The 23,392-nt window shown below is 38.5% G+C and overlaps 1 protein-coding gene across 2 annotated transcripts in view; it reads left to right on the plus strand.

The window, feature by feature from the left end:
- The window catches only part of edil3b (EGF-like repeats and discoidin I-like domains 3b), a 125,732-nt gene that overhangs the window by 18,508 nt on the left and 83,832 nt on the right, over positions 1 to 23,392 (plus strand). The window contains exon 2 of one of the 2 annotated variants that reach the window (XM_042334474.1): positions 19,766 to 19,894. In XM_042334474.1, the coding sequence (XP_042190408.1) occupies positions 19,766 to 19,894 (129 nt within the window). The remainder of the gene's footprint in view (positions 1 to 19,765; positions 19,895 to 23,392) is intronic. The other variant, XM_042334476.1, reaches the window with a different exon arrangement.

The raw sequence follows: 23,392 nt of genomic DNA on the forward strand, positions 1-23,392 counted from the left end.
TAATATCTAATACAGAGCAGTCCAGCCACCTGCGGTGAAGTGATAAATCAGGCTAGACTGCTTTCGGTTTAAGAATAAGAAAATATTTAGAAAATAAACAAGCCTTTAATTATCCCTCATGGGGCTTGTGCAGACTTTGACAAATACCAATTTTGATGACTTTGGCTGAACTTTCTTGAGAATTCCGATTGTTCATCACGTTGCCAAACATCTTTGTCACATGTCTTGTCCAGAAGGGTTCAGCAGTGATTACTAAATGATGGACAATTGTAATCAGAGAGTGTGCTGTCCGAATAAGCAATGGCCAGCATCCTGGTTAAACTTTAATTGTTCTTAAAATGAAAAGTAAGGAGGAGTTGACCTTCAAGAAATAAATATTTCTTGCAGTGTTGCAGTAAATCTGATTGATTTAAATTTGTATAATATGGTTACCACTTTTAGTAATCCTTATATTGTTGCCTTAGTCATTCAAATGATGGTTTGGGGGCAGAATCTGTTATGTCCAAAGGTGAGAGGCAACATTTTAGTCTGAGAACAGCATTTGATAATTCATGGCTGCAATGTTTATGTTTGGTTCCATGCTTCTCCTGGATATTGCTTTTCAATGCCATTCATTCCCCTTCCATATTTCATCCATCTCCATCTGATATTTCTGCAGCCTTCGTATTGAAGAAGCAATTGAATAGAACATCTCAATGGAAGCAAAGGATTCACTTTAATTATTCACGCTAATAAAGTACCAAGATGGCTTACTAATCTGTATTGGTAGTAATGGATCCTAGAAGTGTTTGAAAATGAGTCATTACTTGAACACGCTTCCATTATCTTATACTCCAAGATTGGAATTGAGTTCCTTTATTTCTACAAGAATGCCAATATCAGAAAGTTATGTAATATCTGGACTCCAGTCGTATTTGCATGAAACTTATTTAGGAGTTTGTAACTAAATGACAATTACACTTTATTGTTTAACTTTATATAATAAATAATTATGATAATCTTTGCATTTGATATAGTGCCTTATCACGTCTTCGAGATGTTGCAAATTGCTTCACAGAATATACTGTAAAGTATATTTTTTGAGCAAAAGTTTATAATTGTCAATAAAGGATCCGTTACTGTGATAGATTGAGGTTGCTGATGTTGTACCCATCGTAGTTGTTCTAATCAAACCAATGTGGGAATATAGTGATGAAGAAAATATTTGCTTCAAACAAATGGTTTAATCACCAAAACTCCCCAAGAGGCTAATTGTAGTGCACAGTCTGGAACTAAGCTGGAGTATCGTGAGAAAGCTGATCTCAGTTGGGTTGATGATGGAGTTCTATATTTGGCCTCCATGTCTCGTGGCTAAAGAGGGAATAAATAGGCCAGGTTTCTACTTCTGGTTGTTATGTTGTGACTCCTGCTCAAAAGTGCATGTTGTGCATGGATCGATCTCAGCTGCAGCGGTCCTGCAGTTGAATAGGGCATTGACATGCGTGAAGAATGGTTGCTTGGGCAAGCTGCCACTATCTGTGGAACTCTTACCTTATGTCACTGTCTTCTGGAGAAGGGTACTAATCTGAGCAAACCAGAATGGGGGATGATAAAAATAAGATCTGTATCCAGTCCAGTCTTAAGATATCACCAACCTAAGTGTTCAAATGACGTTGAAATTATTTGCAATGGTTCCTCTCTATATTTCCCTAGAACTGGGAGTAGATTATCTTGCCATTGTAAATTTGTTTACAAGTCAGTAAATCAGTTATTTAATGTGTTGTTCTTTCAAACTACAAATGAGACTGCTGTGCCACAGCAAAAACAGGCATTTGCATGTTTTTTTGGCAGTACTCCTCTCTTTATTGTCTGAATTGATGCATGTGGTTGAAGACTGAATTCAGCGCTTTTTTTATTAGGCTGGAGATTCAAGGCTTGAAAGTCCATGTAGTCTTTTGATTTAAGACCATTTAGTCTTTAACAATACCGGTTTCCTAATAAACAAGAAAATAATCCTTGCATTTGATATAGTACCTTTCAGGCTGGGAGGACATTTCAAAGTGCTTCACTGGAGACACTGTCAAGTTTAATATTTTGTATGCCGATTTCAAACTGAATTTAAGATTTTCCAACTTTTCTGCTTAAATCATAAATTTTAAGCCGAAATAATTTTGGAATCTTAAAACTAGGTAGCTCTTTAATGACACAAAAACAGAAGTCGCTGGAAACGCTCAGCAGGTCAGGCAGCATCTATGGAGAAAGGAAAGTGAGTCAATGTTTCGGGTCCACAACCCTTCGTCAGCCCTTTAATGCTTTTGACCAGATAAAATTAGACATCTCTATGTGTGATTTGAGAATACTTTAATGATGTTTGCTTGGACCCTTAAACCCTTTCGTTCATCTTCCCCACTCTCATGCTTCCCCAGATAGAATGTATTCTCATCAGTTGATCTGAAATCCAAAGTTACAGTATTATCTCTCACTTTCTTTTTGAATTTTAACTCCATCTGTCATAGTTCCACCCACTTGCTTCATGTGTGTATTTTACTATTTTATGCTGATTTCACAATTTACTACACCTTCAGCTTTGTGTCATCAAAAAACCTAGATATATTCCTCTCTATGCCTATTTTTGGTTCATTTATATATAGCACAAAATACTGGGGCCCCAGTACAATTTCTAGGCAACGCCACTTGTCACTGCCTAATAATCAGAGAATATCCCTTTTATCTCATTTCTTGTCTCTCAACCAATTTGCTATCTATTCCTCAAAATTGCTCCCAATTTTATGTGCCTTAATTCAGTTAAAAATGTATTATGTGGCCAATTTCAAATGCTGTTGCTGCAGTCTGACAGGAAGCCCGTCACGAGCTGAGGAGAAGCCGGCAGTTGGTAAGGTCGCAGTGGATCAGGAGACGTGCTTGCCTTCCTGACAGACTGTAGTAATGGGCCTCATTATATACACTCCCGCGCTACGTCCTCCCAACCACCAGTTTCTACTGCTGGCACGAGAAGACAGTTCGCTGGGGAGGGAGTGGGCGGCCTGAAGTTGGAAATGGTCTCGGGCCGCCTGTTGGACCACTCTGCCATAACCGATGATGAATATATTTTGCTCCATTTAGTGATAGCATACAAAGTCATTGTATTTTCATCAATAACTATACAATTGTTCAGACACTAGAATCTATAATACTAACTAGTTTGCACATCATTCAGATCATCCAGGGCCAAGATTCGCACTTTACAACAATTCCTATGAAGCATTTTTAGACAACATTATAAGGCGCTCTATCAAATGCAATGATTATTGTTATTATTGTAGTTTTGACTAGCAACTGCTCACTGGAAGGATGAAGTGGTTTCAACTTTTGAACAGAGAAAATTAGACATCTGTATGTGCGATTTGAGAAGTCATGTGAAGAATTTTCATATGTTACACATTTGTAAAAGGGAACAAGAGAACTTCCTAGTTTCATCAGTCACTGTGTAAGGGTGTTGATAAAGTGCTGGTACAAATCACAAATGCTAAAACAGTGTGTAAATGTTATCAAATTTTTTATTGTCTTTATCCTCTGAAGGTACGGCAACTAAGAATGGAAATATCAGAACAGACAGAACGTTTTGTTATATATATTTGTTTAATGTCATGTGAGTTTACCAATCCCTTTGTCAAATTATGAATCTTATTATAATTATTGCCATGTGCTTTATATTTGTTGATGATCATGTTGGTAACTGCAAATAGTTCCTCTACATACTTTTTAATAAAGATGATACAGCCTTTATTACTGCCCTAGCAAGCTAAGAGATACTGCCTTAACAAGCTGGCTCAGTTGGAAGCACTCGGACCTCTGAATCAAAAGGTTGTGAGTTCAAGCCCCACAACAGGACTTGAATTCACATATCTAGATTGGCAATCCAGTGCACTCTGTGTATATGTTGCATTGTTAAGAGATGCTGTCATCCAGATGGGAAGTTAAATTGAGGTCTTGTCTGCCTGTTCAGGTGGAAGCTAAAAATCCCAAGATCGAAAAGAGAAGGGAATTTCTCCCAGTGTCCAAGCTATCAATCCTCCAAATAAAAAAAAGGGTCATTTGTTTCATGGATATTTGGGGAACATTGCTGTGCTCAAATGGGCTGCCTGGATCGTCTACAGAAACACAGTCACTGCACTCCACAGTGCAATTCTCTATAGCACTTTGAGACATCCTCTCAATGTGAAATGCGCCATACCAAATGCAAAGATTATTATTAGTTACTACTCTACCAAGCTGATACATTATGCTTTAACAGGCTAACATATACTGCCTTAACAAGCTGATGGATACTGCCCTCGCAAACTATCTGCTTAGGAGCACACATCTAAGTGTGAGTAATGGTTATTGATGTCCTCAGCAGCAGTGGAACTATTACTTGCTTTAGAACAATTGGAACTTCATTAAGAAGCACAGATGCTACACTGTGAATGGACAGTTAAATTTTACTGTGTGGACATTTCAGCAATGAAGTCAACTCTCTACCAGGCCACTTTTTCCATTTGAAACAATTGTAACTAAAAGCCCAAATTAATTTATAAGGACAAAATAGCCTGTCTTAATGGCTACCCTTAATAGGATAGCATGCATCATTCTAGTGTCATTAAATGAGTACTATCAAACAGAGGACTCATCTGTGTTTTCAGATGGAAGTTAAAGATTCTATGACATAATTTGAAAAGTGTGGAGTCCTGTAGCTCAGTGGTTAGAGCACTCCCCTTGCAAGCGAGACACCTGGGTTCAATTCCAGACAGGGTGAAACCCTGGGCAAGTTTCCTTACTCCACACGCCTAATAATAATCCCTCAAAAAAAAATAATATTTTCATTTTCAATCCATGACTGTTTGTGGGACACTGCTGTGCGCAATTGGCTACCGGGTTTCGCCCACAAATATAGAGTCAATTCACTTTACAGTCTATTCTGTGAAGCGCTTTGAGACGTCAAGAAGACGTGAAAAGCACTATATCAAATGGATTATTATTCTATTATTATTATAAAAGAAGAGGATGTCTCTCACAGTGGTCTGGCCATCGATCCTCCAGATCAAATTAGTCATTCAACTTATTGCTTTTTGTGAGACCTTGTAGGCAAAATATACAGTCAATTCATTTTACATTATATTCTGTGTACATGTTTTGAGACATCTAGAAGATGTGATAAGGTGCTATAGGTGCAAGGGTTATTATCATACCTGACAAGTAGTTATCTGGAAAATTTGTTGAGATATTTCGATATGTTAGGGTTGAATCAAAGAAATCTTGAAAGAAACCATGAATGGTTACCATAATTTGGATCTTATACAGTTCAAAGGGAAAATGTACTGTATTTTGCTGTCCACACTGTCAACAACAACAACTTGCATTTATATAGAGCCCTTCACACAGGATTGCATCTCAGATCACTGCGGCATCTTTATGGTCTGGGCTTGACCCTGAGAAACAGTGGAAGTTAATGTCTTGTGTATAGATTACATGGAATGAAACAACATGGAATCAGGCCATTTGGACTAATCAGTCCATACCAGAATTTATACTCCATGCGAGCCCCCATCTTTCCTATTCTTTCCTATACCTCTCCAATCCCCTTTCCTTCATGTATGCATCATGTTTCCTCTTAAGTACATTGATACCTTTTTGCTTCCGCCACAGCTTTCAGAAATTCTGCATGTAGAACTTCCTCCTAAACTCCCTGTTAGATCTCCTAACCTCTCACCTCAGGCTGTGGCAGCATCCCAGTGACCAATCTGCCCCTCCAAGTACTACTGATGCAGGCTGGTCTATCATCTAATAGGAGAGGTAACGGGTGGCGGGGTGATGGGGTGTGGGGGTGACTGACCTGGCGGCCATTAGGTGTAGGGCTTTGGCTTGCAGGGTTAATGGGACCTTTCTATCTGTTAACTTTTTCATTTTTCTCATGATTTTGATGTTCGGGCAATTGCTATTGCACTAAACACAGCATCGATCTGAAATGTTATTGTCTATTTAAATTTTTAGAAATTATTAAACTGACAATAAATTTGCTTTGGGTTGCATTTCTTCCCTAAATTAAGGTTGTGTATTTTTCTGCTCAGGCACATTCATTCACAAGTTTCTTTGAAACTTGGAAGCTTTGATCGATGCAGACAAATTCACTGGTAACACATCATTCAAATCACCCAGGGCCACAATAATAACTTAACATCATTCCAATAGAATCTGGGTTTGATACAAAGAATAAAGAATTTGCATTTTAGGCATTATAATGTCTTTAAGCACTTTACAGTAATTAGTATCGAATGGAATGACTTTTTGTGTTGGCCAATGTTGCAGACATCTTGTGTACTGCGATGTCTTGCCAAACAGCTGGAGGATTGGTGTCCCATTTCATTTTGAATAGGGCTATGGGTTTCTTAACATGCACTTCAACAGGCAGATAGGACTCCAGGTTAACTTTTCATCTGAAGGTTGGCACCTCTGATAATGCAGTGCTCCCCCAACACTGCCCTTCAGTGCCAGCCTAGCCTCTGAATTCAATATACCCCACATGGGACTTGAACTCACCACCTTCTGACCTAGAGGAAGAGTGCTACTGACTGAACCAGGGTAACTCCTGAATAGTAACTTCTACTGACAGCTGGTATCTGACACATACGGAAACCTATCACTAGGTTTAAGAGTATCCAAACTGAGATTTCTATGCATCCCACCTACCCATGGAAATTCAAGAGATAGATTGTTGGAATGAAATGCGCACTCTCTTCCTGGAAGAATGCATCCTACTTACATAATTCGGGAAAGTACATTAATTCGATAGAGCTATTCCTAAGTTTAAAATGTATATTCCTTTGTGGATTTGTTCTTAACCAGAAAGAGAATGATAAATATTGTTTGATGTTGCTTTAATTGTTTGTATTATTTTGTTTTTCTTTAAAAAAAATTAGATGGATAATTAGAATAACAAGACCCCATGAAATATTTAATAGAGCTGATGAGGTTGAAAGTGCTTTCGAAAGGCATAACAACCATGTTACCCCAAGGAAAGGCATTTTGTACATAAAATGTGTTTACTGCAGAGAAATCTCAGTACATCAGTTAGACTTGTGCGGTCTTGTGTCAGACATAAGGTCTAACGTGTCGGAGTGACATGCAACGATTTCCCTGCAGAAAATGCAGCTTACAGCACAGATGATTTGTTTGCTGGTTATGCCATCAGGGGGCATTTTCAAGCCTTTTGTCTAAATTATAAAACCTTGTGCGGGTCTGGAATACCGTACTCGTATCTTACTTACTTGGGACGTCCTTCAACGTGAAAGGCGCTATACAAATGTAATCTTGGTGTTGTTGTTATTTGTGCTGTATAATTCCAACTGCATATAATGAATAACCAAGTCTGATATTTCCACTTGTCTGGGTATGTCACGAGTGAACTGTTACTACCAAACATCTAATCCTGGCAGATTTAGCCCTGATTCAATTATGGATGGGTAATAACCGCCTGCAAGCAACTTCAGAATAAATAGAGAAGCTAAATACCATCAACATTTCTGTATTCAAACTTGATGTTACGAAGGCCACCCTGAACTAGAATTAAGTGGGTTTTTTTTATTGTTTGATATGAAAAATGTGCGACTGACTATTCAAACAAGGGCGATTATACCAGCTTGAAAGAACCAATTTTTAAAAAATTCTAATCTGTTTGAGGAGAGCATCTTTAGATCGATTAGAGATCAGTGCTATGCACCATCAATGGGCTTGGAATTGAGTGGTGAAAAGTCACAGGGATATTTGATCCTGGCTGTAACTCAACACTTGGATACATCAATAAGAGTGTGGAGAAGGTTTAATGATCCAAGATTAGTTACATCAGTAGGTTGATAACCAGCAAACACAGTCACAGATTCTGAACAAACTATTGTTCCGATAATAGCAACCACATAACTTACCAATGAAGAATGAGAACATTTCACAGTTTTGTCCAGTTAGACCCTCCCTAACCTTTGCATCTTTGATTCTGATGTGTATTGCTCAGAGTGCTATCTAGCTAGTGGCCCCAGGCAATAACCTTTTGTGCCTACAGTACTCAGATCAATTTTTTTTGCTTCTTACAAGTTTAAAGGGAAACACAGGACACCTCTGAGTGTCTGAGTTTCTGAGCACTTCCTTTTCAATAGTTCACCTTCTGTTGTCCTATGGCCGTAGAATGCTCTCTTTCTCTGGTGCAACATGAAAGGTCTGTTATCCATATGGATCTGAAAGACTGATCTATGAATGGAACATAAGATACTGAGAAAATTCACATGTCTAATTTTGATCGCAAAACTTCTTCCTTTACACTATGTTTGATTGGAAAGCTTCTTGTGGGTCTTGTTGGTATATTAGTAATTCTGCAGTGGATTTATCACCAACAAGGTTGCTACTATGCACTTAGCGTGAAATCTGGCCTCAAGTATTTAATCAAACTTAGAGGAGAAACATGGGAATTAAATTATTCTGCATTAAGGTAGGGGAAAAGAATCAAGGGATGCAGAGAGAAGTGCAGAACTTGCAGAATAGGAATTATTGTTCATAAGTTGATAGGATGAAACCAGAAGGCTAGGATCAGGAAAAGAACAGGGGTCTAATCAGTTCAGACTGTATTATCTTCCTCATTGACCATGTCTTTGTGATTCCTCCCACTGCCTTCGCCTGTCTGTTCTCATCATTCACTATACTACTGCTTTACTGATACTTTTGCCACTTCCTCATTTCCATGAAAAATCCCCTGATGTAGCTGCACATCTGCACTCTATGTCAGTCCAACAAAATCCTGGGCAGAATGACAGCAATGAAGTTTCACAAGCTGCTCTCTCACGTAATGTTGTCACCGAGATCTTTGTTGTACAAAGAAGATTAAACTGAGCTAAATATAACTTGCTGAAGTAGGATTATTGGAACATACGTCAGACTGTGGGAAACCTGACCATTTGTACCTGAACAGTTCGTCTCTTAAGTCTCTTTGCTCCCAGCAATTTACAGTATCAATTATTTGAGATGTCTGACCATGTTAACAGCATTAACTCTTATTTTTACAGCCATTAATAAAGACATCAGATAGCGTTTCTATTTCTGGTTGTTGCTGTTCTTATTAAACTGCTAAAAAACCCTTTACAAATATCATTCAATACAATAAACTAGTAATGTTATTAAAAGAAGTTAAACAACAAATATAATAAATGACAATAAAGTAGGTAAACACTTCCCATTTTGCTTACAAAGTGATTTGTGGTGCATAAAACTATGATTTTTTTTAGCTTTTGGATGTTACAATCATATTTACAATCTTCAGCAATAGCTTACTAATATTATTAATATTTATTCTATTATTGTTATCTTGTTATTTGCTTCACTCGATTTCATGTGCGAAGTTAAACATACAGAGTCAGTATTTTCTTGTACAATGAATTCTAGTCTCTTCACACCAATATTAAATAGTATTTGCACGAGTGCAAACTTATAAACTGGCAGGAAAGTTCTGCTGAACTGAATATCTGAAAGCTTTGAGTATTTTGCTTGGTATTGGGTTAAAATGGATACCAATTATGCTTGAATAGCGATCTTCATCAAATGAATATCCTAATAACAGCCTTAGGCTGCTGTCATATGTCTTTCACATTCAAAGTAACATTGATCAAGCTTTGACCTCTGCCCAGATATTTAGGCTTTAAAGTATTCTATGGAATCTGCCTTGATTTTGATCTTTTAAAAATAAAAGGTTTTAGACAATTCTGAAGTCTTAAAACATGATTGTCCGCAGAAGACTTGTTAGGTGCAATAATAAATGTGATGTGTAAATACATTGAATTCTACATTGGTTTCTGCGAAATTAAAAGAAAATTATATATGTTTTTTTGTCAGTTGGGTGTCGAGAGTTCCACACATCTGGTTTGGATACTTTTTAAGCGTGGGGATTGGTTTCCTCATGTCAGACATCCAGCTGACAAAGTGAAAGAGAAAAATCATGTTGATATCTTGGAGCATTTTGCCTACCATCACAAGCAATAAGCATAACTAATCACATGTGATTTCCACTCCTCCCCATTTTCCAGTGCTGGTGAGTATTATACAAATTATTTGTATGTATACGTATGTCACCATTCACAAGGCAAAAAACTGTTTCAACCAGTTTTCAATTTTACTATAAGTCAAACCTCTTATTCTAAATGGAACTGATCTGTTAGATAACCAACAGCATCAGGATTCGATTGCTTGCCTGTAAATACACAGCCACTACACTCAGCAGCAATTATTTGCGGAGCACTTTTAGACATTTTGACGTTACAGGCTCAACATGAAATGTGATGATTCCAGTTCTTTGAGTACTTTCATTAAAGCTAAAATTTGTACATTTTGATATTTCAAAGTAATCTGCAGGTTTGGGCTGCTGACAGAAGCAGCAGTCAATTTCCAGACTTCCTGCATCAGCTGAATTAAGTGAAATATTTTGATACAAAATTGCTTCTGCATTTCTCAAAGAATAAATGCTGTTTAAAAATGTGAACTGTAAGTAAATTGAGGAATTATTTTTAGTACAGTAGTAATCTTTGGGGATTCTCTTCAGCGTTTGATGTTTATCATTTATATAGTGGGTTTTGTTTTCCTGGTGACTGGGCGTATGCATAAATTTAGCTATCTCGCTTAGTGAAATGTGGAGCTGAGCTAGAATATTATTGTGAAGCAAAATCTACCTAACGGCTATGCCTTAGAACCACAGATACGGGAATGCTCACTGCAGAGCTGTTTCATGGGGTACCCTTCACCGGTTACCCTCGTTAGAGCTGTAGACATTTACGACACAGAAGAAGGCCATTCAGCCTCAAGGCCATATTGTGAGGCTCTGTCATTACTGACACGAATGCAGAGGGTCGAGTGAAGGTAGCCCAGTGGAACTGAACTGAGATTAATAACCGCCCAGAAGTCTAGTGCTGGACAAGAAGCTGTCAGCATAATTTACCTCAAGCGAGCTCTCCTTTTTTTCCTGTCATATGTTGCACAGGTCACTTGACGGTTAAGCCTCTACACAAGCCAGATCCTGAAATAGATGCTCTTGCCAGAGCATTAGACTCCCATGGGATAATGATGTCCTATGAACACTGTTGCATGAATGACTGTCACAAAGTGCACTTGAAGTAATTCTCGCTGTTAAATTACATACATTCTTTGAGTGAGTGCCTAGTGATCCGGTGTGGCGACTAAATAAAAGAAACTATTAGGTGCCCTATGAAGGGCACTATATTTGGTGCATGTGCGCAGTTGTTGTGTTAAGAGCTGGAATAAGCTTGCATGAGATTTGCTCTGAAATCGAATACCTGTTTAAGTGGTGTGCACCAGTAATGAATATTCATAATGAACAAGTGTGAAGAGGCTAATATTCATTGCAGTTAAAGGAGCTGTCTGTTTTGTTACTGTTGGTTGAATCATCTGCTAAAGTAATGTCATTTGTTTTTTTGAAATGACTAATTTGCAAGCAAAGGGCATCTTACTACTATTGATGCAGTGGAGGGGGGATTGCCTTTTCACAGATGATCAGGCATGAGTAAACTGTCGCTGGATTTTCCTGCCTATCTGCAGTTTGACCAATTGTCTCAGTTAAAATGTGTGATAGTGAGGACATGAAGAGGCTAGCTCTCCACTGTGCTTGTCACTCCATCTATTTGTGATTGAAATTCTAGGTGTTCGCCTATATAAAAAATAGTCACTCCATTTTACAGTAAATTTTGTAAAGCACTTTGAGATGTGCTCCCAACGGGAAAGACATTATATCAAATGCAAAGATTATTATTATCTCAGTGACAGGAAAATGGGACTTGACAGATTTGGAAAAATTCCTAAATGTATTGTACACAACTAAGTGAAAACTTTTAGGGGGAATCGTAGTTGTTTTAAATGTGCAGAAACCTTCATTAACCTTTGAGTGTTGCACAGTTAATTCAGCCACCAGAAGAGGAAAAGCTAAGTGATATTTTTCTCTATCTCTCTTGCTCATGTAGTCTTGGCTTAGTGAGTGCTTTATAGACAGCCTTGATAGTGCTGTCAGGTATTCCTGATTGGTGGTAGGGGGAAGCTCCCTGGTAGATCTCTACCACAGTAAAACTCACCAGTCACCATTCTTCACCATTTTGCTCCTTATGTTTAATGATGAGTAATGCCCATTCTGGAAACAGAAAGGAAATGGGTTACAGATGGTGAACGAGACAGTTTAGAATGTGAAAGCTATAAGAGTCGTTTGCGAATGCCCTGAATAAAAATGTTCTACTAAAAGTGTTCTGCTAAAAGCGTTCTCATTTCTTGCCATGGTAGTAAATCCTTGACATCATACAGAACTGTACAAAAGAGCAAAGTAGCTGTGCTAGTGATGAAGGGGATATGCACGATATGCTGCATGAGCTGGGGGTACTAAAATGAACTGGTGCTTATGTGAGTGAGGACACAACCAAAGCATAGTTGGATCAAGCTGAAAGACTTGGATAAAACCCTTTCTTAGGGTTGAATGATGGGGCCTGTACAGGAACATATGGACATCCCATGGATTTCATGCTGAACTAAACTTCGTTCTCGAGCCCTGCAGAAAGGCTTTTGTAGTTGTATCTGTGATTACTTACAGACCTTCAGGAGTTTCTTTCAAATCCTGTTAAAAGACCTTGCTTTTTGATCAGGCTTACGGTCACCTCCTCCCGCCCTCTGGCTGGTGTTAGACTCCACCACTGTCACGTGCTCTGGGATGCTAACCCACGTGAAGGGCGCTATATAAATTCAAGTTGTTGTTGAGTTCAAATTCATTGGAAAGTCCACTAAAAATAGTATCTTATATACTGAAGAGCTCTTTTAGACTCCCTTTTCTTGTTCCACATTTATAATAATAATAATACTTGCATTTGATATAGCGCTTTTCACGTCGGGAGGACGTCCCAAAGCGCTTCACAGAACACACTGTAAAGTGAATTGACTGTATATTTGTGGGCGAACGCGGCAGCCATTGCGCACAGCAATGTCCCACAAACAGTCGTAGATTGAAAATGACCAATTTATTATTGATTTTGGTTTTTTGGAGGGATTATTATTAGGCGTGTAGAGTAAGGAAACTTGCCCAAGGTTTCTCCCTGCCTGGAATTGAACTCAGGTCTCTCGCTTGCAAAGCGAGTGCTCTAACCACTGAGCGACAGGACTCCAAATGTATAAGCTAGCCAGTAACAGATCTAAGAGTGAGTTCAGGAAGAAATTCTTTACCCAGAGGGTGGCGAGAATGTGGAACTCACTGCTGGAAGCTGCGGTTGAAGCAAAAAGCATCAATGTATTTAAGAGGAAACTCATAGACATGAGGGAGAAGGGAATAGGCGGGTGTAGGAGAGGGGAACAGAAGGGTGGATGCTCAGATTGAGCTTAAACAACTGCATGGACAGGTTTATATCGGGTGGGGAGGTAGAGGGGGCCCAAAGAAACTCCCTGATTCCCAAATGTAATCAAATATTTGTCTATCTGCATATCTGGACTATGTAACACTGCGCTGCTTCTTCCTGCCCCCCAGCCGCAGCTAAAAACCATTTTTGTGCCTGGTCGAGCGTTTGCTCATTCAGAGTCTGTAATTTCCCAATTTTGTTCCCAAGTTGAAGAGCTTTAGCCACTAAGACTGAAGGCTGCCTTTTGTTTCTGCCTCTTTTATTCCCTTATTGGAAGGGAGTTCTAGCAACAGGGTGAAACCAGCAATGCAGAAAGCTGCAGTTTAAAGTTCTGACCCTAAAATTTCCAGCTCCCTCATTTTAACTGTGTTTTGAGCATGATTACCGTCAATGTGGAGCAGAGTATTGTGTTGAAATGGCTACAATACTGCGATGTACACATTCTGGCTAATTTACACTTCAAATTTCAAATACAGCTTTGTGTTGAACTTAATTGTATTAACTATTGATCCAATTAAAAATAATCCTTGTATTTGATAAACCACCTGTCAAATCGGGAGGATATCACAGGATTCACTGAAAAGTGCAACTTTTTTTTGTAGGGGAACACAACAATCAGATGATAGGCAAAGTTTAATGGATTGAATGGCCTACTTGTATTTGTAATTTTATTTGAAGTATAAAGTTGTACAAATAACTCAACTCTATAGAGTTGTATAGAGTTATATTCACTATTCTTCTATAAAGAATTGTGCCAAGATAATAATTATCCATGCATTCGGATATCCATTAGAGCAGTGGTACTCAGTAAGTATGCGTTCGATCAGTAGTACTTACGCATTAATCAAAAAATATTCAATCAAGGACATTTATTTTGTGGGCTGACATAATGGTTGGCCACCACTGCGTTAGAGCAACATCATGGAGTTTAGCCTTTCAGTTTTGATCATGATTTTTGGTGCAGAGAATTATCAGAATGTGAAATGCTGTGCCACAAGTGGTTATTGAGACTGAGTCCATAACATTTAAAATGAAATTAAGGAAACATTTAAAGAGCAAGAGTCCAAACGTGCATATGAAAAAACATGGAATTGGGGTTAGAGTGGTTAGTTCCAATGGATGAGCTGGAATGATGGCTCTTCTGTTTGCTTCAATTTCCATTGTTCTATTATACTGCTGGAATAAAGAGCTTTTGAGAGTACACATGAGGTACACATTATGCTATACATGCCCTGAATAACAATTTCAATCAAATTGCACATGGATGTAATGTAAGTGTTTTCTTGAAATTTGGGGCTTGAGCTTTTCCACTGACTATAGCCAAATTTCTTTATTCCCACCATCAAGCCTTAAAAATGTTGAATTGCTTAAACCAATACAATAGTTGTCTTCCCTGTTCAAACAATTGATCTACCGTAGATTTTATTTGCTGTACAAAATGGTACTGAAGTGAAGTACTTTCACTGTTAGATCAAGATCTCACTCAGAACCAGTGTTGAGAAATTAGATTTGTATTGATCCTGCAGCACAGATTTCTGATCTCTGGTTGTTGAAATACTATAGTTATAATAATATTTACATATGATATAATGTTTTTCACGTTGGGAGGACATCTTAAAGTGCTTCACAGGCCAACTTTAAAGTGTAGTGACCATTTTCTCTTAAAATTTAAAATAGCACAGAATTGCAGAATACAGTATTCTTAAATCCTGCCCTGATTTGGAATCTGGTTCATTTTTCAGAACTGTGGAAATCAGGATCCACATTAAGAGTGAATTTGAACATGTGATTTTACATTTAAAGACAGAATAGTCTTGATTCTGAAGGCTATGGGTTCAAGCCCCACTTGGAGACGTTGAACTCGCAAAGTCTATGCTGACACTCCAATGCTGTGTTGGGGGTACTCTGTATTGTGGGGCTGGTGCCATTCTTCGATGAGACTTTATCAAATTCAAGGCTTGTTATCAAAAATGCAAGGAGTTAATATAAATGATCTCTAATATTTTAACATGAACAAGAGTCCACTGCTGTACATGTTTTTCCTGGTCATCTTAATCAGGGTCACTATCTTGCCAGTGTTTACAAGACCAGGTGCTGTTTTGTTCCTGTTGGCCTGCCTCCCAATGTTAGCTTGTCAGCTCCTTACGATTTTACTCAGTGGGGAGATGACCAAGCACAGCTGGGTGGATCATTTCACTGTTGGTGGATTGAGGAGATTTTGGAAATGGGGTCAGGTAGTTGCGTCTTAGAATAATTATAGTGGTCTTGTTCCCTCTCTCTCTGCGACTTCCTCAAACCCTACCAACCGGCGAATTACAATAGACAATTGCGCACAGCATTGTTTCAGACACATTCGTGGAGATTGAGTGACCAAATTAGTATATTTTTAAAGGAATTATTACCACGAGAAAGTGATCTGCCAATTGACTGACAACCAAGTTCCTACTTACTGCTAGATAAACAGAGGTGTGTGGAGCAAGGAAACTTGCCTAAGATTTCACCTTGCCCAGGATACAAACCCAGTCCTCTCGCTTGCGAAGCGAGTGCTCTAACCAATGTGCTACAGGACTCCACAAGTGGGAGGGGAATCTGAGCTGAATGAAGATAGAAGTATTGTTGAGATCAAGCAAGCATAAGGAGCATGGAGACGTATTTTGGGTGTAAATTGGTTTTCGTATCCAGTCCATGTCATTTTTCAACATTGCAAATGGGGATTGCAATCCCGGGGCTTTTCCTGAATCCTAAGATTTCAGAATTTTAATGCCTCAAATCCCTGGATCTCGAGATGCAAAATCTTGCCTCGGAAACCCCCCCACCCCAGGTAACGCAGCTAACAGCGCTAGCACTGTGCAGTAATCTCTCTTTGAGACAGTCACTGACTCACCTGCCTCTCCACCTACCTCAGCAATACAGTGGTCTGACATCAAGGGACTCGACGAGACAGCCAGCGGGGAGGGGGTTAATGATGGTCATGATAGTGACAATATAGAGAGAGAGAAAAGGCGCAAGCAGAGAGGGATAGGTACATTCAGAGATAGATGTACACATTCACAGAAGAACTAAACGAGGGTCATTGGTACCAAATGGGGAGATGGAGAAAGAATATCAGATATAGAGAGTGAGAGAAAGCGAAACAGAGACACTAACAGAAAGCGAGAAATTAAATATCATCAATGAAACAGATGAATATGACACTAACAGTGAAACTTCTGTAAGGTTTGTGTGCGTGTGTGTGTGATGGAGGGACAAAAAAGAGAGGGAGAGATGGAAAACAGGCAGCGACAGACAGAAAGCAACTTTGCCAATGCTTTGTATATATTTTAATAAAATCCCAGGATTCTCTTTTATAAATCCCAAGATTTCGGGAGCACCATTATCCTAAGGGATTCTGGGATTGCAAACCCTAATCTCGTATAGTCTATTGATTTTAGCAACTTTTGTAAGTACATTTTGTCAGAACAGAATGTGCAATGCTGTATTTCTAATCTTGTGGTACACTTCTCAGCTCCCCCTCTCCATCTGTGCTGAGTGTGCGTATGTGTAAAGAGATATCCAGAGCTGCTGGAACATGGACCAAATAGAGTCCAACACCACAGTTTTATTAAAGGCAAAATTAAATTAGAAGGTGGAGCAGATTAATTTGATCATAAAGAATTTAATTTCTAAACATAAAGACGTTATTCATTTCTCTTCTCTCCTCCACTCCATGGAAACATTTTAAATATTGACAATTCTGGAGCTACTGGATTGTGGCCACATTTAATATTTTGGGTTTGCTATGCTGTAGCTGGAGTGTTGCAACTCTGCATTTTGACAGGTTTCTAATACCTGTTGTTGTTATGGTTCACCTTGAAGATGTTGGTAGACTGGCTGTATCGGTTTCATTGAAGGTGCATTATCCTAATTCTGTTTGCATCGAATGACTTAGATGTGCAAGGAGATGTGTGTGTGTGTATTCTGTCAAAGTGGAGTCCTGTAGCTCAGTGGTTAGAGCACTCGCTTTGCAAGCGAGAGACCTGAGTTCAATTCCAGGCACAGGGCGAAACCTTGGGCAAGTTTCCTTACTCCACACGCCTAATAATAGGCTGCCGCGTTGGCTCCACAAATATACAGTCCATTCACTTTACAGTGTTCTGTGAAGTGCTTTGGGACGTCCTCCCGACGTGAAAAGCGCTATATCAAATGCAAGGATTATTATTATTATTATTATTATAATTAAACTGCCCGCAAGAGTAATCAATAATTGTAGCACAGGAAAAAATGCAGTACCCAAAGCCATTTGGGTTAGTTTGCTTCGTGTGAGGTGATTTCTTCCATGCAAAAATGCTTAAAGCAAAAAAAAAGTTTGTATTGTCAAGCTCTTGCTTATTGTGTTTCTTAGGGCTATTTAAACATCAGCTACTGATTCTAACAATTCTAAAATAAGTACTGAAAAGATCCACTTACTTTCTGACATCCTAATGAGCGGAATGCTGAGAGTGCTGTAGGAGGGTGAGTTGCTGTTCTTGTTGCTCTACTTATAAAAGGGCATTATTCCAGTGTGGAGATGAGCAATTACCGTATATTAATGGCTTCAGATTGCCTTGGTTATTACCATCAGCAACATCTATGTCTCTGCTGTTAGACTTCATTGAGATTTTCAATCGTCTATGTGCAGAAGTACAATAAATACTTCAAAAATGGCTTTGGGTACTGCATTTTTTCCTGTGCTACAATTATTGATTACTCTTGCGGGCAGTTTAATTATTGTCAGTTGCTTGGCTTGCCCTAGGAAAGAGAGTTATGGGAGAAGTGAGCAGAAATCTGATTGTATGTTAAGTGCAGTGGGTTCAGCCCTCTGAATGTAGAGCAGGGAATTTGTACAAACAATCCCTCCTTGTTTCCTGTTTACAGAAGTGTATGTACCTCACCTCAGCCTCTCAGTAAATTGACTGTAGCTTGTAATAAGCTTTCTAATATTTCCTAATCATTCTTCTGTGCCAATGTTGTCTCATGTTTTCAGCTTCTGCCTTTAATTGCCCTTTAAGGTACAAAACATTTAATTGTATTAATTAGATACACTTAGGAATCACAAAATGTATGATACGATGAAGGTTTTCTGTACAAGAACAGATTTTCTCCCCCAGATATTTGATGTATTTTAATTTAATTGCTCACATGGATTATTATACTCGCTTGCAAATTTATGCACAGTCCATTTGTCCATGTTGTATTAATCAACTGCAGCTTTCTTTTTTACATTCAGTGTTTTTACTTTTATAAAATCCATATTTGAATTGAATCCTTCAACACTCCCATCCTAGTTCTGTTTGAAAATACTATAACATGATTTCCATGCCTCTTTCTTGTCCAAGCCTCATATTGGGTGTCAAGATTATAGTCCAAGCTGACACGACATTGTCAGAGATGCTGTCTTTTGGATGAGATGTGAAATAATAATCCTTGCATTTATATAGTGCCTTATCACGTCTTTGAGACGTCTCAAAGCGCTTCACAGCATATACTGCAAAGTGAATTCACTGTATATTTTGTGGGCGAAATGCAAAGGCCAATTGCGCACAGCAGTGTCCACAAATCAATTAAATCAATGAAGTCCCATTTGCTTGCTTTCAGGTCATTGTTAGAGGTCCTGTGTCACTATTCAAAAAGACAAAGGAGTTTCTCCTAGTGTCCTGGCCAACAACACCCCAAATAAACTTGGTCTTTCAATTCATGGCTGCTTGTGGGACATTGCTGCGTGCAAATTGGCTGCCATGTTTGCTCAAAAAATAGTTACTCTATTTTACAGTAAATCCTGCAAAGTGCTTTGGGTCATTTTCCTGACGTGAATGGCGCTTTGTTGAGTGTAAGGATTATTATTATTACATTGGTCACTCACCTCATGTGACTTTAGTAGCACAAAATGACTGCTGTATTTCCCACAGAAGTCATTACATTTGACAGTAATTACCTGTGAAATGCCTTGAAACATTTCAATGTGATAAGAACCTATAAAAATGCAATGTCTTACTTTACACTTTATGAATTGTCCCCTTATTGCAGCATTCATTCTGAGCTTGCAAACCAGGTACTTTGTGTTGCCTGCCTCTTTGTACACATCAGTTTCTCGTCTATTTTTCGCTGTTGTAAACATGTCTACTCAGTATCAGAAAGGATTGAATGGATTCTGAAGTTATCATACAAATTGCTGTAATGAGAGGAATGTTGCATTCATTGAGGTGCTGGCCCTGAGGAATGAAATATCTGCTCTTTCTTGGGTGCTGGTATCAGTACTAATTGCTCTCTGTTATTGGTATTTTGCTTCTCCAATCTTCTTATCCTTTTTTTTCCTTCTACAGGGGAATTGTGTGAGCCCAACCCATGTGAGAATGATGGCATCTGTATGACGGGGTTGGCAGATGAGCCTTTTTCATGTGAGTGTCCCGATGGCTTCACAGGTCCCAACTGTTCTAGTATTGTGGAGGTTGGTAAGTTCAAGCACAGACCACAGCAACACCTCTCTTCTGCATGTCTATCTCTCTGAAAACCTAGCAATTACGGAATGTTTGCCTTCATGAATCTGTGGCTGGCGGATAATGTCTAACCAGTGTTACTTGTGCACTTGCTATACTTTTGTTACCTTACCCTGTGTCGTCAGTTTTTCTTGATGTTTGTGTTTACTGGTGGTCCCAAGGCAATGGCCGTACACTGACCCAATGCACAGAATAATAACTGTGTGGAATGAAAAGTTTGAAAATAAATGTAGAATGCTGGAGGTTTGTAGTACATCAATCAGGATTAACATAGGTTAGCGTTCCAGACATGGGCCTTGATCAGAACTGAAGTGGAGGAGGGGGCAGCTCCTGTGTAGAATCCTGTATGTAACAACATATACAGGATTGAAACTCCTAAGAAACCACATTCAGGAGATTTGAAACTCCTGTTTAATCATGTGGATCAAAATTCCATTCAGTTTAATACACATCAACTGACATCGGCCAGGAAAGGGATTTCCCAATATAGTTGCTTAGCTAAATGCCAAATGTATTTTTGATCCCATGAGTTTTAATAAAAAGAGGCGGGGAGAAACCTAGCTAAGAGGTAAGAACCTGGAGGAATCAGGCAGATGACCCAAGGGAATACCAGCATTTCTGTGTTTATTTCAGATTTCAAGCATTCACTATTTGTTATTTATTTCAATTTGAGTCCTACATTTAATTGACAGGTTTCCCTGTGTAATGTGTTTCAAGGATAAATTGCACTACATGTGGTGATATCATCCTGCTAAAATAATTGTTGGTATTTTAATATCCTCCAATTAATGACCAGCCAGCAACATGGACCAGGGGAGACTAGACAACACTATAGACTAAGGAGAGACTAAACAAGACCACAGATCATGATAGACTACAAAGATTTGCAAAGAATGTATACCATGGCAACAGTTCATTCATCTTAACAGTGCCAGTGTTTATACTCCACGAGTCTCCACCCTTCTACTCTGCTTCATGTGAACTTCTAGTTTCCTCTTTAATGATCTGTACTACCACCACTTCAGGCAGTGGGTTCCACAATATTAAATCTTACTCTTTGCTTTTGGTTTCCTAACCATTCTTCGATCCATTCTGCTATATCTCCCACAATTCCATATGACTTGATTTTAGTCATGAGACAACACCATGGACAGAGAGAGATTAAACAACAACATGGACCAGGGATACGAGACAGTACCACAGACCAGGGAGAGACTAGATGCACATAGATCAGCAAGCTATTAAATGGATTCAATAGTCCACGCAGTTTTAGTGAAAAAACACATTAAACTGAACTATTGTAACAAAGCACCTACAATCTCTGGATAAAGACAATGCTCCAATGGCTAAAGTAAGCCTCTTTTGATATTTCCTGTCTTGCCTGTGCAACTTAATGCTTAAACAGTCTCCGACCATATATTGATCATTCTCCCAAACCTGGGAATTGAACAGCATTTTGAATACTTTAATCTAAAGGAGTAGAATTTGCATTATATTTTGAAAGTTTATCAAAATTCCCAATATTTAGGGTAATTCTTAGTGTTCCTTAGCGAAAATCAGGATTATTGCAATTTCTCCTCCCTAGAAAGTTAAAACGGCCATGATTTTTATCAGCACACAAAACAAACTAGTGGCTGCTTTAACATTATGGAAACTAAGAGAGAAGTTAATGTTTGAAATCCGTCATGATTTCTGTTTCCCAGTGGTATCGTTTTACCTTGTGAACATTGTAAAATATTTATTTTCACAAGCATCAGAGGTTACGAATACATCCTATTCCCAGATCTTTTACAGTTTTGCTCCATAACAGTTCTGGAAGTTGCACAAGAGTAACTTGGTTCTCACTTTTGTTCCTCTTAAAAAGAAACCTATAAAATAAAATTAAAATGCCATTAATCTAACACATTAAATTGAAGTAGAGATTACATAATGGGATCATACAACCTGTGTGCCTAGTCTATGTGAACGCCAGTATTTTGTTTTATTGTGGCCTCCAATAGCAATGCCGTTTCTTTTCTTCCTCCCATCCTATGTCATTTGTGCATTATAGTTACTTTCTTTGTGGAAATAAATTCTGTGACACGAAGCTCTAAAATATCTTCTTTCCATGCAAATGCAGAACTTTCAGTAATTTGGTTTGGATATTCTTAAGATTGGTGTTGGGTTTCTGTGTGTGCCAGATACCCGACTGACCAAAATTTGTTTTTGTACTTATGACACAATGAAATAATAACTAGAATGTTCAGTAGTTTCCAATGTACAGTATATTCTGCCCACCAATGTTTTTCATAAACTAGTTATTTTTCATTTATTATACAAAAGCATCGAAGCACCACCACCTTAAATGGGATGCAAGGGGCACACTGAGTTCTGAGATCAGAATCTTATAAAGTTAGCAGCTAATAGCCACGAATATACAGAAACAATGTGAGTTTATTGAAGCAATAAAAGATATTACAGTAATACAATAATACATATAATAAAGCAATACTGTTTTACGGAGAAAGGTATGCAAGGTTGTGAAAAGACTGCAGAGCTCAAAGTCGAAAGCAGATCACCCACGTTGAGAATGTTTTGTTAAGAAGCCAAAAAGAGAGAAGATCCCAATGTATTCAATGTACACAGAAGAAAGGTGGGAATGTGATTTCAAGCAGGTTAGGAAGCCTGAGGCAAGATCCAAATATTACAAGTCAGTCAGCAGAGAGATTTGACTGAGCAAGACCAAACAGCACTTGTTTAAAGTGTAACAAGGGGTGCCAGGAACACCTTTGCCAACATGGTGGAGAGCCCACAAGTTTCATGGAAAGGATCTATGCCTAGAAGCCCTGCCCATCTGTATTAGCAAGTCCCGTTATGCATTTTTCAGAGCTCCTCTAAAACAAAATGCTGGAATATTTTACCAAGTGTCATGGGAAGTGTTTAAATACATTATTTTATCTTATTTTGATTGTCTTTGTGTTATTTTAATCATTTGCAGAATTAATTGCTGATGATGAGCTTATGTATCAGTTGTATTAATTTGGACAGATATTTTATATATTACCATTTACACAGTATCATCAGGGTATCTGGAAATCATTTAAGTTGATTTTTAAGAGATATCTAACTAGTTTGGGGACTGGTAATTTCTCAAAATCAACAATGAAAGACTGTTTAGAAAATTAAGTTTGCCCATTATCCTGTGAACTAAGAGGAAAGTCACCAAATCAACAGATTTGAGAGGGGGAAAATTACTTAGTGCCTTAGGTGAGAACCACATGACTTTCCCATATATGATTCATCCAGTCTGTGGCTATCTTCTTAGGGAGGAAAGTTGTGTTCTTCACGCTCCCTATTCATGTCTTCAGTTGTGTAAATATAATATGAACCCACACATGCAAGAGGAGATTTTTCTTGGAATGAAATGGAGTAGTTTTTCTCATCGGATTTGATACAATCTTGTCCTGCTTATTT

Source organism: Callorhinchus milii, unplaced genomic scaffold (assembly GCF_018977255.1).
Source record: "Callorhinchus milii isolate IMCB2004 unplaced genomic scaffold, IMCB_Cmil_1.0 Scaffold1, whole genome shotgun sequence".
Lineage (NCBI taxonomy): Eukaryota > Metazoa > Chordata > Chondrichthyes > Chimaeriformes > Callorhinchidae > Callorhinchus > Callorhinchus milii.